Source organism: Bufo bufo, chromosome 2 (assembly GCF_905171765.1).
Source record: "Bufo bufo chromosome 2, aBufBuf1.1, whole genome shotgun sequence".
NCBI lineage: Eukaryota > Metazoa > Chordata > Amphibia > Anura > Bufonidae > Bufo > Bufo bufo.
In genome coordinates this window covers 34,057,130-34,076,431 of record NC_053390.1, presented here as the reverse complement: position 1 = coordinate 34,076,431, position 19,302 = coordinate 34,057,130, and the positions used below count along the sequence as shown (strand labels likewise).

The window sequence follows — 19,302 nt, the reverse complement described above, 5'->3', positions numbered from 1 at the left end:
GTGTATATATAAAGGATACAGCGCAGAGCTGTGTATATATAAAGCATACAGCGCAGAGCTGTGTATATATAAAGCATACAGCGCAGAGCTGTGTATATATAAAGCATACAGCGTAGAGCTGTGTATATATAAAGCATACAGCACAGAGCTGTGTATATATAAAGCATACAGCACAGAGCTGTGTATATACACTGCTCAAAAAAATAAAGGGAACACTTAAACAACACAATGTAACTCCAGGTCAATCACACTTCTGTGAAATCAAACTGTCCACTTAGGAAGCAACACTGAGTGACAATCAATTTCACATGCTGTTGTGCAAATGGGATAGACAACAGGTGGAAATTATAGGCAATTAGCAAGACACCCCCAATAAAGGAGTGGTTCTGCAGGTGGTGACCACAGACCATTTCTCAGTTCCTATGCTTCCTGGCTGATGTTTTGGTCACTTTTGAATGCTGGCGGTGCTTTCACTCTAGTGGTAGCATGAGACGGAGTCTACAACCCACACAAGTGGCTCAGGTAGTGCAGCTTATCCAGGATGGCACATCAATGCGAGCTGTGGCAAGAAGGTTTGCTGTGTCTGTCAGCGTAGTGTCCAGAGCATGGAGGCGCTACCAGGAGACAGGCCAGTACATCAGGAGACGTGGAGGAGGCCGTAGGAGGGCAACAACCCAGCAGCAGGACCGCTACCTCTGCCTTTGTGCAAGGAGGAACAGGAGGAGCACTGCCAGAGCCCTGCAAAATTACCTCCAGCAGGCCACAAATGTGCATGTGTCTGCTCAAACGGTCAGAAACAGACTCCATGAGGGTGATATGAGGGCCCGACGTCCACAGGTGGGGGTTGTGCTTACAGCCCAACACCGTGCAGGACGTTTGGCATTTGCCAGAGAACACCAAGATTGGCAAATTCGCCACTGGCACCCTGTGCTCTTCACAGATGAAAGCAGGTTCACACTGAGCACATGTGACAGACGTGACAGAGTCTGGAGACGCCGTGGAGAACGTTCTGCTACCTGCAACATCCTCCAGCATAACCGGTTTGGCATTGGGTCAGTAATGGTGTGGGGTGGCATTTCTTTGGAGGGCCGCACAGCCCTCCATGTGCTCGCCAGAGGTAGCCTGACTGCCATTAGGTACCTAGATGAGATCCTCAGACCCCTTGTGAGACCATATGCTGGTGCGGTTGGCCCTGTGTTCCTCCTAATGCAAGACAATGCTAGACCTCATGTGGCTGGAGTGTGTCAGCAGTTCCTGCAAGACGAAGGCATTGATGCTATGGACTGGCCCGCCCGTTCCCCAGACCTGAATCCAATTGAGCACATCTGGGACATCATGTCTCGCTCTATTCACCAACGTCACATTGCACCACAGACTGTCCAGGAGTTGGCAGATGCTTTAGTCCAGGTCTGGGAGGAGATCCCTCAGGAGACCGTCCGCCACCTCATCAGGAGCATGCACAGGCATTGTAGGGAGGTCATACAGGCACGTGGAGGCCACACACACTACTGAGCCTCATTTTGACTTGTTTTAAGGACATTACATCAAAGTTGGATCAGCCTGTAGTGTGTTTTTCCACTTTAATTTTGAGTGTGACTCCAAATCCAGACCTCCATGGGTTGAAAAATTTGATTTCCATTTTTTTATTTTTGTGTGATTTTGTTGTCAGCACATTCAACTATGTAAAGAACAAAGTATTTCAGAAGAATATTTAATTAATTCAGATCTAGGATGTGTTATTTTTGTGTTCCCTTTATTTTTTTGAGCAGTGTATAAAGCATACAGCACAGAGCTGTGTACAGGGAGTGCAGAATTATTAGGCAAGTTGTATTTTTGAGGATTAATTTTATTATTGAACAACAACCATGTTCTCAATGAACCCAAAAAACTCATTAATATCAAAGCTGAATATTTTTGGAAGTAGTTTTTAGTTTGTTTTTAGTTTTAGCTATTTTAGGGGGATATCTGTGTGTGCAGGTGACTATTACTGTGCATAATTATTAGGCAACTTAACAAAAAACAAATATATACCCATTTCAATTATTTATTTTTACCAGTGAAACCAATATAACATCTCAACATTCACAAATATACATTTCTGACATTCAAAAACAAAACAAAAACAAATCAGTGACCAATATAGCCACCTTTCTTTGCAAGGACACTCAAAAGCCTGCCATCCATGGATTCTGTCAGTGATTTGATCTGTTCACCATCAACATTGCGTGCAGCAGCAACCACAGCCTCCCAAACACTGTTCAGAGAGGTGTACTGTTTTCCCTCCTTGTAAATCTCACATTTGACGATGGACCACAGGTTCTCAATGGGGTTCAGATCAGGTGAACAAGGAGGCCATGTCATTAGATTTTCTTCTTTTATACCCTTTCTTGCCAGCCACGCTGTGGAGTACTTGGACGCGTGTGATGGAGCATTGTCCTGCATGAAAATCATGTTTTTCTTGAAGGATGCAGACTTCTTCCTGTACCACTGCTTGAAGAAGGTGTCTTCCAGAAACTGGCAGTAGGACTGGGAGTTGAGCTTGACTCCATCCTCAACCCGAAAAGGCCCCACAAGCTCATCTTTGATGATACCAGCCCAAACCAGTACTCCACCTCCACCTTGCTGGCGTCTGAGTCGGACTGGAGCTCTCTGCCCTTTACCAATCCAGCCACGGGCCCATCAAGACTCACGCTCATTTCATCAGTCCAGTCTTGAGATATTTCTTGGCCCAGTCTTGACGTTTCAGCTTGTGTGTCTTGTTCAGTGGTGGTCGTCTTTCAGCCTTTCTTACCTTGGCCATGTCTCTGAGTATTGCACACCTTGTGCTTTTGGGCACTCCAGTTATGTTGCAGCTCTGAAATATGGCCAAACTGGTGGCAAGTGGCATCTTGGCAGCTGCACGCTTGACTTTTCTCAGTTCATGGGCAGTTATTTTGCGCCTTGGTTTTTCCACACGCTTCTTGCGACCCTGTTGACTATTTTGAATGAAACGCTTGATTGTTCGATGATCACGCTTCAGAAGCTTTGCAATTTTAAGAGCGCTGCATCCCTCTGCAAGATATCTCACTATTTTTGACTTTTCTGAGCCTGTCAAGTACTTCTTTTGACCCATTTTGCCAAAGGAAAGGAAGTTGCCTAATAATTATGCACACCTAATATAGGGTGTTGATGTCATTAGACCACACCCCTTCTCATTACAGAGATGCACATCACCTAATATGCTTAATTGGTAGTAGGCTTTCGAGCCTATACAGCTTGGAGTAAGACAACATGCATAAAGAGGTTGATGTGGTCAAAATACTCATTTGCCTAATAATTCTGCACGCAGTGTATATATAAAGCATACAGTACAGAGCTGTGTATATATAAAGCATACAGCACAGAGCTGTGTATATATAAAGCATACAGTACAGAGCTGTGTATATATAAAGCATACAGCACAGAGCTGTGTATATATAAAGCATACAGTACAGAGCTGTGTATATATAAAGCATACAGTACAGAGCTGTGTATATATAAAGCATACAGTACAGAGCTGTGTATATATAAAGCATACAGCGCAGAGCTGTGTATATATAAAGCATACAGCACAGAGCTGTGTATATATAAAGCATACAGTACAGAGCTGTGTATATATAAAGCATACAGCACAGAGCTGTGTATATATAAAGGATACAGTGCAGAGCTGTGTATATATAAATCATACAGTATAGAGCTGTGTATATATAAAGCATACAGTACAGATCTATGTATATATAAAGCATACAGCACAGAGCTGTGTATATATAAAGCGTACAGTACAGAGCTGTGTATATATAAAGCATACAGTACAGAGCTGTGTATATATAAAGGATACAGCACAGAGCTGTGTATATATAAAGCATACAGCACAGAGCTGTGTATATATAAAGCATACAGTACAGAGCTGTGTATATATAAAGTATACAGTACAGAGCTGTGTATATATAAAACATACAGTACAGAGCTGTGTATATATAAAGCATACAGTATAGAGCTGTGTATATATAAAGCATACAGTACAGAGCTGTGTATATATAAAGCATACAGTACAGAGCTGTGTATATATAAAGCATACAGCGCAGAGTTGTGTATATATAAAGCATACAGTACAGAGCTGTGTATATATAAAGCATACAGCGCAGAGCTGTGTATATAAAGCATACAGTACAGAGCTGTGTATATATAAAGCATACAGCACAGAGCTGTGTATATATAAAGCATACAGTACAGAGCTGTGTATATATAAAGCATACAGTACAGAGCTGTGTATATATAAAGCATACAGTACAGAGCTGTGTATATATAAAGCATACAGTACAGAGCTGTGTATATATAAAGCATACAGTACAGAGCTGTGTATGTATAAAGCATACAGCACAGAGCTGTGTATATATAAAGCATACAGCACAGAGCTGTGTATATATAAAGCATACAGCGCAGAGCTGTGTATATATAAAGCATACAGCACAGAGCTGTGTATATATAAAGCATACAGTACAGAGCTGTGTATATATAAAGCATACAGTACAGAACTGTGTATATATAAAGCATACAGCGCAGAGCTGTGTATATATAAAGCATACAGTACAGAGCTGTGTATATATAAATCATACAGTACAGAGCTGTGTAGATATAAAGCATACAGTACAGAGCTGTGTATATATAAAGCATACAGCACAGAGCTGTGTATATATAAAGCATACAGTACAGAGCTGTGTATATATAAATCATACAGTACAGAGCTGTGTAGATATAAAGCATACAGTACAGAGCTGTGTATATATAAAGCATACAGCACAGAGCTGTGTATATATAAAGCATACAGCGCAGAGCTGTGTATATATAAAGCATACAGCACAGAGCTATAAAGCATTAAGCTAACCCCACACCTATATCTCACCAGCAGTTTCCCCCTTTACTATAATGTTAATGCCGCCATCTGGTGCACACAGAGTATAACGGTCGAGGTGTTTTCCGTCGCTGATTTAAAAAATTCTTGATGTTACTTTTTGGAAACAGATTTGAATTTCAGAGAAGTTAATGCAGAAGCAAAGAAACCTCAACCCAAAACTCCTGTAAAACCTGCAGCGACTTACAGATCTGCCACCACAATCCACCTGTTTCCTGACACTGATTTTGCAGTGTGAACACGGCCTCAGGCGGCGCACACATCTCTGTCACCTCTCGTCACATTATCAAGAAGAATCTCCTCAGACAGCACAGCCTGGAGCCTGACTCCGTCCACACATGGTCACATGGTCATGACATCACCAAAGGTCCTTTCACTCACTAAGCTTCAGCATCTACAGTTAAATACCTGGTCATGTGATTCCTGACTCCGCCCACACATGGTCACATGGTCATGACATCACCAAAGGTCCTTTCACTCACTAAGCTTCAGCATCTACAGTTAAATACCTGGTCATGTGATTCCTGACTCCTCCCACACATGGCTGTGACATCATCACAGGTCCTGTAAGCACAGAACAACCTCAGGGCTGCTCTGCAGGAGGAGGTAAGTGTCTGCTCACAGTCATGTAAGGATTGGGGTACAAGGTGATGGAGGGGATCGCCCGGAGGTCAGTATTTAACAGCTTTTCCAGTCCACATATAATTTGTTCAACTCATTTTGTGAAAAACAAACCTCTGTATGGCTGCGCTGACAGAAAATAAAAACATTATAGCTCTTGAAGGCAGGAGGGAAAAAATGAGAGTTGTCTGGGATAAGAAGGGGTTAAATATCATGAGAATTTCCAGTACTATGACGATGAGAAAGTTTTTAGAAAAAAGCAGCTCTCACCTGCTGCCTGTTTAAGCTGAGCACGGACAGCGGCCCCTGGGCTTAGCCGCTCCAACGAAAATCCCAAAAACTTTAGAAGTCCAACTCCTAGCAAAAAACAGAGGGATCTTTATTTCAACGGTTAAAAACTTCCAAGACAGGATACAATGTTACGCGTTTCAGACCTCCTTTAATTTGGGTCCTTCATCATGACACCCCAAACACTCAAATGAGTGCACTATGTGTGCTAACCCACCACCTGGCCCATCGCACTATGACGATGATACCAGGTAGACACGTCCATTTTTATTACACGCTTTTGCAAAATGATTCAAATTTATTTATATTTTTTTTAAAAGGGTTTTCCGAGTTTTTTTTACTGATGAACTATCCTCAGGATCGGTCGTCCGCAGAGATGGGAAAAGTTCTTAAAAATTAGATTCTGCTGCTTTGATGAATTTAACAAAAAAAATCGCTTTGTGACAAATGACTTAATTCACAAAGTGCATTTCTTTGTAAGTAGCGGGCACAATGACGGGGAAAGGAAATTGCGCAGCCCCCGTCATTGAACACTTTAGATGCCGCATTCATCGCTGATCGCAGCATCTGAGATTAATATTAAGGCCTTTCAGACCTTATCAATTTGAGCGCGAAGAGGCCATCCATGCTTCAAGATCCAGCGCGAAATCTAGCGTTGTGCATGATGACGTGATGACACTAGCCATCTTGGTGACGTTACATGTAACCACGCAGGATCTTTATGCAAGATGGCCGCGGCGGCCTCTTTGCACTCAAAAGGATGAGGTGAGTATGATGGGGTTCTTTTTACCACCATTCCAGGGAACATTAATTCCTTACCACAAAGCACGAGGAAATTCGGTTTCGCAGTGAATTGAAGTTTCCCTGAAACTTCTAGCAAAGTCCACCTTTGTTACTTTGATTCATTCAACACTAGTCATCAGTGTCTGATCGGTGGGGGTCCAACACCCGGGACCCCCTACCGATCAGCTGTTTGTGAAGGCGTCTGTGCTCCTGTGAGTGATGTGGCTTTTTCTGTGCTCACCAAGGACAGCGCCATACATTGTATTGGTGCTCAGCCTCGCATGCACGGTCTGCCCTTCTGCACTTTGCAGGCTCCATTCTAAGGATAGGTGCGGGTCCCAGATGGGATTACCCCTGTTATTAAAATGTATTTAACGAGTTTTCCTATCCCAGAAGGGAACCTCACAATGCTGTCTTATTGTTTGGCTTATTCAGCAATAGACCTACAGGCAGTCTGTTAGGCCGGGCCTTTCTTAAAGGGGTTACCCAATTTCAACATGTGTGGCATATAGCTAGAAGGTGCCATGAGTGTGTTAGGGAAATATACCTTCACCTATATTTGTTGGAATCCAAATTAAAAGGGATACGATTCAAGCGATCGGGGAAACTGACACATACATTGCATGTAATTGTATCAGATTTCTCTTTATTCAAAGACAAGCTCACAATAATATAGGCTTGAAACAGAAAAAAAAACATCACATGACATTTGCAGTTATAAAATATAGATCATAAGACCATACGTAGGTTTCCATTGAAAATAGCTGCTATTTTTAGAACTCGCATAGCGGTCATTGGAGGGTGGCCGCACATGCACAGCTGCTCTGTTCTGGAGATGGGTGCGTGTCTCAGAGGTGGGTCCCACAACTGTCTGACACTGATGGCGTATCCTGGCGATAATATAATATATTAATATTAAGGTCTTTCAGACATGGCCTGATCCCATCAGAATTAAACTTTCCAATATCTGCGCCACATCACGGGGCTGCCTTCCCGCAGGAGGACTTACACCCAAAACAAGGAGGGAGGACACTGCTACCGCTCGAAACAATCCTACTCTGCTTTCACCTTCTACTAAGTATCCCAAGTGTCAGGAAACAACTGGATCAGGTATAGCTGAAGGGCTTTTTATTACTACCTTCCATGTTGTTTGCTGTCCCTGGGAGGTGGGGAAACCCTTCTGTCCTTGCCGATGTGGAGGTGCAAGGAAGAGAGAAGCTACAACATCTACACTGTAATATCTCCTCAGATGTTCCCCCTGATTAACTAATTCATGTATTTTTACATGGGATTATGTCTGGTTTTTACATTGTTTCTTCTTCTTTCCATTTAGGTTCCTACAATATAGAAACATTTCAGTTAATATCTTGCACTGAACAGAATTTTCCTGATTGACCCATCATGGATAGGGACAGAGACAAGATGGCAGAGAGGATAATAAATCTCACCCTAGAGATACTCTTCCAACTTACCGGAGAGGTGAGAGATTCTGATGATGTCACATTACATCCTTCTTATCTATGGTAATAACAGATGATATGACCGGAGAGGTGAGAGATTCTGATGATGTCACATTACATCATTCTTATCTATGGTAATAACATATGATGGGACTGGAGAGGTGAGAGATTCTGATGATGTCACATTACATCCTTCTTATCTATGGTAATAACCAGGGTGGATTTGATTTAAATCACTAGTCAGTAAGGCTTGATTTAAATCATAGTTTTCTACATAAAGACTAATTCTTGCTGGTATAACTTATAATATGCAAGTAGATGAAGATTTTTAGAATAACAACTTTTCATATTAGTTTGATTAGGTTGATTCTGCGTTCATAGGTTTGTAGAAGTTACGGTAGGATTAAGGTCTTTTTCTCAACTCTGTTCATGTTATAACATTTTTGCTGTGAAGAAGAGGCATGTGATCTCTGCTGAGTCAAATTCAGTTTTGAGAACTGCAAAAGTAAACCAAGAATCTGTGATAATATCTTGTAGGCAGAGAAACTGCCCAATAATCATACAAAAACCTCTGGAAGAGCATGACATTGTGCATGGATTAATGGAATTTATTTACCAAAAAAATGAAACATATACAGCCTTATTCTACATAATTAAAAAAAACTAATCTTTATTTCATGATGGAATAACCTTTAGATGGTAATATATTTTCCTCAAAAAGCATTTTGTATTAAAAAAAATCAGATTTAAATTAAAAAAATCCGATTTAAATAAATAAAAAAATCCCAATTTTTTTTTTTTTTTTAAATATTGATTTTTATCCACCCTGGTAATAACAGATTGAAATAGCTGTAGAGGTGATGGACTCTGGAAATGTCAGTAGTGATATTTATTACTGTGTCTCCCTCTATCCAGGATTACACAGTGGTGAAGAAGACCTCTAGTCAGCGCTGTCAGGCCCCTGTGTCTGAAGGATGGGGAAGAACCTTGAGCCTTATCACGGGGCCTCCATCTCACCCCCTGATACATGAGGAGATCAATGAACAGAAGATCCTAGAACTCATCCACAAGATGATGGAGCTGCTGACTGGAGAGGTGACACTGCTGGGAATGCTGGGGCATTATACAGTAACAGCACTGGAGGGGTCTGGGTGATGACGGTATCATTGTGTTGTCAGGTTCCTATAAGGTGTCAGGATGTCACTGTCTATTTCTCCATGGAGGAGTGGGAGTATGTAGAAGGACACAAGGATCTGTACAAGGATATCATGATGGAGAAGCACCAGACCCTCATGTCACCAGGTAATAGACAGGACAAAATAAAAATGTATTTTATTTATCTGTATGTAAAGAATGAATTCAGTCACTGTATGTGTCTCCTACAGGAATACCCAGTAAGAGAAGAACACCAGAGAGATGTCCCAGTCCTCATCCTCCACAGGATCATCAGGTAGATATTCTTCTATGGTCTGTAGAAGGCTGTGAAGTCCTTGTGTTCAGTCTTACACTGCTCAAAAAAATAAAGGGAACACTTAAACAACACAATGTAACTCCAAGTCAATCACACTTCTGTGAAATCAAACTGTCCACTTAGGAAGCAACACTGAGTGACAATCAATTTCACATGCTGTTGTGCAAATGGGATAGACAACAGGTGGAAATTATAGGCAATTAGCAAGACACCCCCAATAAAGGAGTGGTTCTGCAGGTGGTGACCACAGAACACCTCTCAGTTCCTATGCTTCCTGGCTGATGTTTTGGTCACTTTTGAATGCTGGCGGTGCTTTCACTCTAGTGGTAGCATGAGACGGAGTCTACAACCCACACAAGTGGCTCAGGTAGTGCAGCTTATCCAGGATGGCACATCAATGCGAGCTGTGGCAAGAAGGTTTGCTGTGTCTGTCAGCGTAGTGTCCAGAGCATGGAGGCGCTACCAGGAGACAGGCCAGTACATCAGGAGACGTGGAGGAGGCCGTAGGAGGGCAACAACCCAGCAGCAGGACCGCTACCTCCGCCTTTGTGCAAGGAGGAACAGGAGCAGCACTGCCAGAGCCCTGCAAAATGACCTCCAGCAGGCCACAAATGTGCATGTGTCTGCTCAAACGGTCAGAAACAGACTCCATGAGGGTGATATGAAGGCCCGACGTCCACAGGTGGGGGTTGTGCTTACAGCCCAACACCGTGCAGGACGTTTGGAATTTGCCAGAGAACACCAAGATTGGCAAATTCGCCACTGGCGCCCTGTGCTCTTCACAGATGAAAGCAGGTTCACACTGAGCACATGTGACAGACGTGACAGAGTCTGGAGACGCCGTGGAGAACGTTCTGCTGCCTGCAACATCCTCCAGCATGACCGGTTTGGCATTGGGTCAGTAGTGGTGTGGGGTGGCATTTCTTTGGAGGGCCACACAGCCCTCCATGTGCTCGCCAGAGGTAGCCTGACTTCCATTAGGTACCGAGATGAGATCCTCAGACCCCTTGTGAGACCATATACTGGTGCGGTTGGCCCTGGGTTCCTCCTAATGCAAGACAATGCTAGACCTCATGTGGCTGGAGTGTGTCAGCAGTTCCTGCAAGACGAAGGCATTGATGCTATGGACTGGCCCGCCCGTTCCCCAGACCTGAATCCAATTGAGCACATCTGGGACATCATGTCTCGCTCTATCCACCAACGTCCAGGAGTTGGCAGATGCTTTAGTGCAGGTCTGGGAGGAGATCCCTCAGGAGACCGTCCGCCACCTCATCAGGAGCATGCACAGGCGTTGTAGGGAGGTCATACAGGCACGTGGAGGCCACACACACTACTGAGCCTCATTTTGACTTGTTTTAAGGACATTACATCAAAGTTGGATCAGCCTGTAGTGTGTTTTTCCACTTTAATTTTGAGTGTGACTCCAAATCCAGACCTCCATGGGTTGAAAAATTTGACTTCCATTTTTTTATTTTTGTGTGATTTTGTTGTCAGCACATTCAACTATGTAAAGAACAAAGTATTTCAGAAGAATATTTAATTAATTCAGATCTAGGATGTGTTATTTTTGTGTATTTTATCCATATTATTGTACGTGTGTAATGAAATATGGTGAGATGATGGGATTAAAGATGCCTGGAACCGCTTTAAATGTTCTGGTTACGGATACTGGCAGCAGGAATAAGAAACCAACTGGATTTATTTCTATCTTTTCCTTCCTTTTTCCTGAGACAAACATCACTGAAGACCAACTTTCTCCACTGAATCAATTTGATCCACGTCTAGCCATTCCAAAAACATATGAGGTTCTTGTCATTGAGCCATCATCTAATATCTATGTTCTGATGAAGAAGATCTACAGCCATAAGATAAATAGTGCTGTCATGTTATTTTTTTGTTTGTCGTGATAATTAATGATCCTCTCTACTCTTTTTGAACATTTATTAAGTTATTTGTATGATTGATTGTGATAATAATATTGTTTGTTTTGCAGCTTTTGAATGTGGATAAAGATCTGAATAATATTAATTCTACATATACATATGTGAGGGGTGATGACCAGTGTAAGGAAGAAATTACTACAGATAACAACCCAGGTGAGTAGAAACAAATAAACAGAGCAGGGGGGTGATCAATGACAGGGGGGTGATCACCTCATATACACTCCCTGATCACCCCCTGTCATTGATCACCCCCCTGTAAGGCTCCATTCAGACGTCCGTATGTGTTTTGCGGATCCGATCCATGTATCCGTGGAGGGGGGGGGTGATCAATGACAGGGGGGTGATCAGGGAGTCTATATGGGTGATCACCCCCCTGTCATTGATCACCCCCCTGTAAGGCTCCATTCAGACGTCCGTATGATTTTTACGGATCCATGGATACATGGATCGGATCCGCAAAACACATACGGACGTCTGAATGGAGCCTTACAGGGGGGTGATCAATGACAGGGGGTGATCAGGGAGTGTATATTTTTTTGGCCCAAGTTAGCGGAAATTGTTTTTTTTTGTTTTTGTTTTTTTTTTCTTACAAAGTCTCATTCCACTAACTTGTGTCAAAAAATAAAATCTCACATGAACTCACCATACCCCTCACGGAATCCAAATGCGTAAAAATTTTTAGACATTTATATTCCAGACTTCGTCTCACGCTTTAGGGCCCCTAAAATGCCAGGGCAGTATAAATACCCCACATGTGACCCCATTTCGGAAAGAAGACACCCCAAGGTATTCCGTCAGGGGCATATTGAGTCCATGAAAGATTTAAATGTTTGTCCCAAGTTAGCGGAAAGGGAGACTTTGTGAGAAAATACAAAAAAAAATCTATTTCCGCTAACTTGTGCCAAAAAAAAAAAAATTCTATGAACTCGCCATGCCCCTCATTGAATACCTTGGGGTGTCTTCTTTCCAAAATGGGGTCACATGTGGGGTATTTATACTGCCCTGGCATTTTAGGGGCCCGAAAGTGTGAGAAGAAGTCTGTGATCCAAATGTCTAAAAATGCGCTCCTAAAAGGAATTTGGGCCCCTTTGCGCATCTAGGCTGCAAAAAAGTGTCATACATCTGGTATCGCCGTACTCAGGAGAAGTTGGGGAATGTGTTTTGGGGTGTCATTTTACATATACCCATGCTGGGTGAGATAAATATCTTGGTCAAATGTATAAAAAAATGGGAAAAGTTGTCTTTTGCCAAGATATTTCTCTCACCCAGCATGGGTATATGTAAAATGACACCCCAAAACACATTCCCCAACTTCTCCTGAGTACGGCGATACCACATGTGTGACACTTTTTTGCCGCCTAGGTGGGCAAAGGGGCACACATTCCAAAGAGCATCTTTAGGATTTTACAGGTCATTTTTTACACATTTTGATTTCAAACTACTTACCACACATTAGGGCCCCTAGAATGCCAGGGCAGTATAACTACCCCACAAGTGACCCCATTTTGGAAAGAAGACACCCCAAGGTATTCCGTGAGGGGCATGGCGAGTTCCTAGAATTTTTTATTTTTTGTCACAAGTTAGCGGAAAATGATGATTTTTTTTCTCACAAAGTCTCATATTCCACTAACTTGTGACAAAAAATAAAAAATTCTAGAAACTCACCATGCCCCTCACGAAATACCCTGGGGTGTCTTCTTTCCAAAATGGGGTTACTTGTGGGGTAGTTATACTGCCCTGGCATTTTAGGGGCCCATATGCGTGAGAAGTAGTTTGCAATCAAAATCTGTAAAAAATGACCGGTGAAATCCGAAAGGTGCTCTTTGGAATGTGTGCCCCTTTGCCCACCTAGGCTGCAAAAAAGTGTCACACATCTGGTATCGCCGTACTCGGGAGAAGTTGGGGAATGTGTTTTGGGGTGTCATTTTACATATACCCCTGCTGGGTGAGAGAAATATCTTGGCAAAAGACAACTTTTCCCATTTTTTTATACAAAGTTGGCATTTGACCAAGATATTTATCTCACCCAGCATGGGTATATGTAAAATGACACCCCAAAACACATTCCCCAACTTCTCCTGAGTACGGGAATACCAGATGTGTGACACTTTTTTGCAGCCTAGGTGGGCAAAGGGGCACATTCCAAAGAGCACCTTTCGGATTTCACCTGTCATTTTTTACAGATTTTGATTGCAAACTACTTCTCACGCATATGGGCCCCTAAAATGCTAGGGCAGTATAACTACCCCACAAGTGACCCCATTTTGGAAAGAAGACACCTCAGGGTATTCCGTGAGGGGCATAGCGAGTTCCTAGAATTTTTTATTTTTTGTCACAAGTTAGTGGAATATGAGACTTTGTAAGAAAAAAAAAATAAAAAAATCATCATTTTCCGCTAACTTGTGACAAAAAATAAAAAGTTCTATGAACTCACTATGCCCATCAGTGAATACCTTAGGGTGTCTACTTTCCGAAATGGGGTCATTTGTGGGGTGTTTGTACTGTCTGGGCATTGTAGAACCTCAGGAAACATGACAGGTGCCCCAGAAAGTCAGAGCTGTTTCAAAAAGCGGAAATTCACATTTTTGTACCATAGTTTGTAAACGCTATAACTTTTACCCAAACCATTTTTTTTTTACCCAAACATTTTTTTTTTATCAAAGACATGTAGAACAATAAATGTTAGCGAAAAATTTATATATGGATGTCGTTTTTTTTGCAAAATTTTACAACTGAAAGTGAAAAATGTCATTTTTTTGCAAAAAAATCGTTAAATTTCGATTAATAACAAAAAAAGTAAAAATGTCAGCAGCAATGAAATACCACCAAATGAAAGCTCTATTAGTGAGAAGAAAAGGAGGTAAAATTCATTTGGGTGGTAAGTTGCATGACCGAGCGATAAACGGTGAAAGTAGGGTAGGTCAGAAGTGTAAAAAGTGGCCTGGTCATTAAGGGTGTTTTTAGCTAGGGGGGTTGAAGTGGTTAAATAGGGAGCTAGAGGGGTCATGTGACGTGGCCAGCGTCACATGACTTCACACAGACTACACAGCCGAGCACCGAGTGATCAGCTCGGTGCTCAGCCCTAAAACCATTAGCATGAATGCAGATAGATGCACGCATAGTATTATCAGGAGCGCGGGTGACGCTGGACACACTGATGATGCGCGTGCGCTTTGGACGTGCCCGCCTCCTAGACGGCGCCGTGACAGTACCCCCCCTTTTACGCGGGGCCACCGGACCCAAGGACTCAGGTGACGGCTTCTCGGGATGATTCTCATGAAATTTCTTAACCAGTCTAGGGGCATGAACCTCCCTAGCTGGGACCCAAGACCTCAGGTCCATAGCCCTTCCAGTGCACCAGATACTGCAAGGAATTACGCACTCTCCTGACAACCACAATTTTAGATACCACATACTCCACAGAATCCTTAACCAGAACAGGCAGAGGCGCGGCTTGTGACGGTACAATAGGTTCGATGTATTTTTTTAGTAGGGACTTGTGAAATACATCGTGAATGTGGAACGAGTTGGGCAATTCTAACCTAAATGATACAGGATTAATCACCTCTACGATTTTGCACGGCCCTACAAAGCGAGGAGCAAACTTTCTTGAAGCAACTTTGAGTGAAAGATTTTTAGAGGACAACCACACCTTATCACCCACCTGAAAGTTCACCCCCGTGAAACGTCTTCTATTGGCCTTGACTCTTTGAGTATCTTGAGCATTTTCCAGGTTCGATTGAACCCGAGCCCATACTGTGCACAGTTCAGAGGAGAGCCTATCCGGTTAGAGGAGGAGATGGATGACCCAGAAAGAAAATGAGGATGAAAGCCATAGTTACAAAAAAAAGGAGAGACCCCAGCAGAGGAATTAACACGGTTATTCAGAGCAAACTCGGCTAATGGAAGGTATTTCACCGACAACTGTTGATCATCTGCAACATATGCCCTGAGAAATTGTTCCACCGACTGATTGAGGCGCTCAGTCTGTCCATTACTTTCAGGGTGATAAGCATATGAAAAGGACAGAGAAATCCGGCATCTCAGACAGAAGGCCCTCCAAAACTTGGACACAAACTGCACACCCCTGTCAGATACAATATTTTCTGGAATGCCATGTAAACGTACAATTTGTTCCACAAACAAAGATGCTAGGGTCTTCGCACTCGGGAGTTTAGGCAGGGGAATAAAGTGAGCCATCTTGCTGAATCTATCGACCACTACCCAAACCACAGTTTTACCCTCTGCAGGTGGCAGATCAGTGATAAAATCCATCGAGATATGAGACCAGGGTCTACTGGGAATGGGTAAGGGTCGTAGGTCCCCAGCCGGGCGAGTCCTAGGGGTCTTAGACCTCGCACAAACCTCGCAGGCCAACACATAAGACTTGACGTCTCTAGTTAAAGTAGACCACCAGAATGATCTGGAAACCAGCTCTTTAGTGCCCTCAATGCCCGGATGTCCACAAAAAACAAAGTCATAACACTCATCCAGCAGTTGGAGACGAAACTGTACGGGAACAAACAACTTATCTGTAGGAGTGGATGGCGGTGCTAGGTGTTGTTCAGCCTTGATGAGAGTCGTGATGTCCTGAGACAAGGCTGCTACGAAGACCTTAGCTGGTAAAATGGTTTCAGGTGGAGTCTCTGTAGGCTGGTACGCACAGAAACTCCGAGAGAGTGCGTCGGCCTTCACGTTTCTACTTCCAGGTCTGAAAGTTATGGAAAAATTAAAGCGAGTAAAAAACAATGCCCATCTAGCCTGACAGGAATTTAACCTTTTAGCCGACTCGAGAAACATTAGGTTCTTATGATCGGTAACAACAGTAACACAATGTTTTGCCCCCTCAAGAAAATGTCTCCATTCTTCAAATGCCCACTTAATGGCCAGTAACTCCCGATTTCCTATGTCATAATTTCTCTCAGAGGGGGAAAACTTTCTGGAAAAAAAAGCACAAGGTCTCAGGTTAGTGAGGGTAGCAGGACCTTGCGAGAGGACTGCTCCTGCCCCGTCCTCAGAAGCATCCACCTCCACGATAAAAGGTTTTTCCTGATCTGGCTGGGTTAGAACGGGAGCGCTACTGAAAGCATCCTTTAGGGTTCCAAATTAATCTAAGGCCTCAGTAGACCAATTTTCCAGATCCGCCCCTTTTTTAGTGAGGTCGGTCAGTGGTCTAGCGATTACCGAGAAATTCTTTATGAACTTACGGTAGTAGTTAGCGGATCCAAGTAAACGTTGTAAGGCCTTTAAGGATGATGGTCTTACCCATCCCTTAATCGCTAAAACCTTGCTAGGATCCATCTTTATGGCATGGGGAGTCAGAACATGTCCGAGAAATATAATCTCCTGCACCCCAAAAACACATTTTTCCTGTTTAGCAGATAATTGGTTCTCTCTCAACACCTCCAACACCTGTCTAACATGAAACACATGACTCTTAAAATCAGGGGAAAATATCAAAATGTTGTTGAGATATACAATGACAAATTTTCCCAAGAACTCCCTAAGAATATCGTTCATGAAATTTTGGAACACAGCCGGGGCATTGCTGAGTTCAAAAGGCATAACGAGATATTCAAAGTGACCAGCCGGGGTATTGAATGCTGTTTTCCACTCGTCCCCCTCCTTGATTCGGATTAAATTGTATGCTCCTCTTAAATCAATCTTAGAAAACCAGGCCGCCCCTAATACCTGGTTAAATAAATCCGGAATCAATGGGAGGGAGTAAGTATTCCGGATAGTGATCTCATTTCATTTCCGGTAATCTATTCAGGGTCTAAGACCACCATCCTTCTTCTTAACAAAGAAAAACCCCGCCCCCATGGGAGAACCCGAGGGTCTAATGTGCCCCTTAATGAGACTCTCCTTAATGTAATCTTCCATGGCCTCACGTTCAGGTTTGGAAAGATTGTAAATACGCCCCTTAGGAAACCTTGCCCCCTTCTCCAGGACTATGGCGCAATCATAAGGTCTATGGGGGAGGAAGAGCCTCTGTGGACGACGACGAGAACACATCAGCATACTCCTTTATGACTGCAGGTAATACCTCAGTCTCCACAGAGAACCCAACCCGTATTCTAGCCAAACACGAGCCGCACTCAGATCCCCAACTCACCAGTTCCCCTCTGGTCCAATCAATCATAGGATTGTGTAATTGGAGCCACGGCATCCCCAATACCACCTCGACTGGTAAGTTCTCTAGGACTAACAGGGAACATTTCTCTAAGTGGCACACTCCCACAGCTAAGGAAATCTCTGAGGTACATGATCTCACAGTACCCCCCACCAGGGGAGTGGAGTCGATGGCCATGATATGGATGGGCGTGGGTAAAACAAAAATTGGAATACCCTGTCTAGTAGCATACCCCTGGTCAATAAAGCTGGCCGTTGAGACCGAATCTATAAAGGCCTGACCCGACCACTTATTAGAACCCAGAGAAATTGTTATAGGAACTAAAAGCTTACTCTTAGTAATAACAGGGAGTACCTGGTCCCTTGGTGGTCTTGTCTTGGAAGCCTTATCAGAAAGGATCCTCGTTGGACACTGATTGATCCAATGGTCAGGATCTCCACAGTAGAAACAGATCCCACGTCTGCGGCGCTGATCCCCTCTGGTCATCCCAATTTGCATAGGTTCTTCAGAGGAGACCTCCACACCACTCCTGGTGCAACCCTCAGACTGGACCAGTACCTGAGAAGAGAACTGTCGTTCCTGTCGTCTTTCTCTCACACGTTGGTCGAGTCGGACTGCTAGGGTCATAGTCTCCTCAAGAGTCTCAGGGAGCTGATAACTCACTAGTAGGTCTTTTAGATTATCAGATAGGCCTGACCTGAATTGACACTTAAGAGCTGACTCATTCCACCCTGAGGGAACACACCACCTTCTAAATTGGGTGCAATACTCCTCCGCAGAGAGGTTGCCTTGAACCAATGCTTTCAGCGCAGTTTCGGCTACCAAGGCCCTGTCTGGTTCATCATACAGGGTACCCAGAGCCTGAAAAAAACCCTCTACCGTGGTTGAACAACTAGCATCAGGGGTAAAGAAAAGGCCCACTCCTGGGGATCCCCCTGTAAGCGGGAAATAACAATGCCCACCCGTTGGCTTTCCGACCCGGAAGACAAGGGGCATAAACTAAAATACAATTTACAGCTCTCCTTAAAGGAGTGAAACTTCCTCCGAACTCCAGAGAAGGGCTCTGGAAGCTTGATCGGTGGCTCCATATGAGGGCTCAAGTTCGGACCAGAGGCCTGAGGAGCAGCGGCGTATTGTCCTATTTCTAGGGAAAGAATCTTCTCCCCTAGCTCCTGCACCATCTGCGTCAGGTTTGACACATGATCAGTCAGGGTCACTAGAGGATTCATGATACAGTGGTTTCAGTAGGCCTGTTATTCTGTAACGGTCACGTACACACACACACAGGGGGGAGGGAAGTGACCACTGCGCTCCACCCTCACCCCTGGCCCTGCCTACTTGCCTCGCGAGTCCTAATGAAAGGGGACAACTGGACGGCAATCCCTAGCTTGGAATAAGTGCAGGGATGACAGACAAACAACAGAACGTGAACGGACCGAGTCAATACCAGGAAATCTACAAAGTACAAATGGAGCAAGCAGAGAATAGTCAGGAGAAGCCGGGGTCATAAATACCAGGAGAGTCGTGAAGTACCAAAGGAGTCAGCAGAGGATCGTTAGGAGTTCAGCAGGGGGTCAGTACGCCAGGAAAGACAAAATCGCAGGTGGAACCTAAATAACAGGCAATCGATGGCCAGCAGATTAAATAGGGAGCTAGAGGGGTCATGTGACGTG

General features: G+C 43.7%; 1 protein-coding gene across 1 annotated transcript in view; it reads left to right on the top strand.

The window, feature by feature from the left end:
- Window positions 1-19,302, top strand: part of LOC120992102 (oocyte zinc finger protein XlCOF6-like) — a 770,548-nt gene that overhangs the window by 736,572 nt on the left and 14,674 nt on the right. Inside the window, exons 5-6 of the mRNA XM_040420871.1 lie at window positions 9,468-9,532; window positions 11,547-11,649. Of these exons, the coding sequence (XP_040276805.1) occupies window positions 9,468-9,532; window positions 11,547-11,649 (168 nt within the window). The remainder of the gene's footprint in view (window positions 1-9,467; window positions 9,533-11,546; window positions 11,650-19,302) is intronic.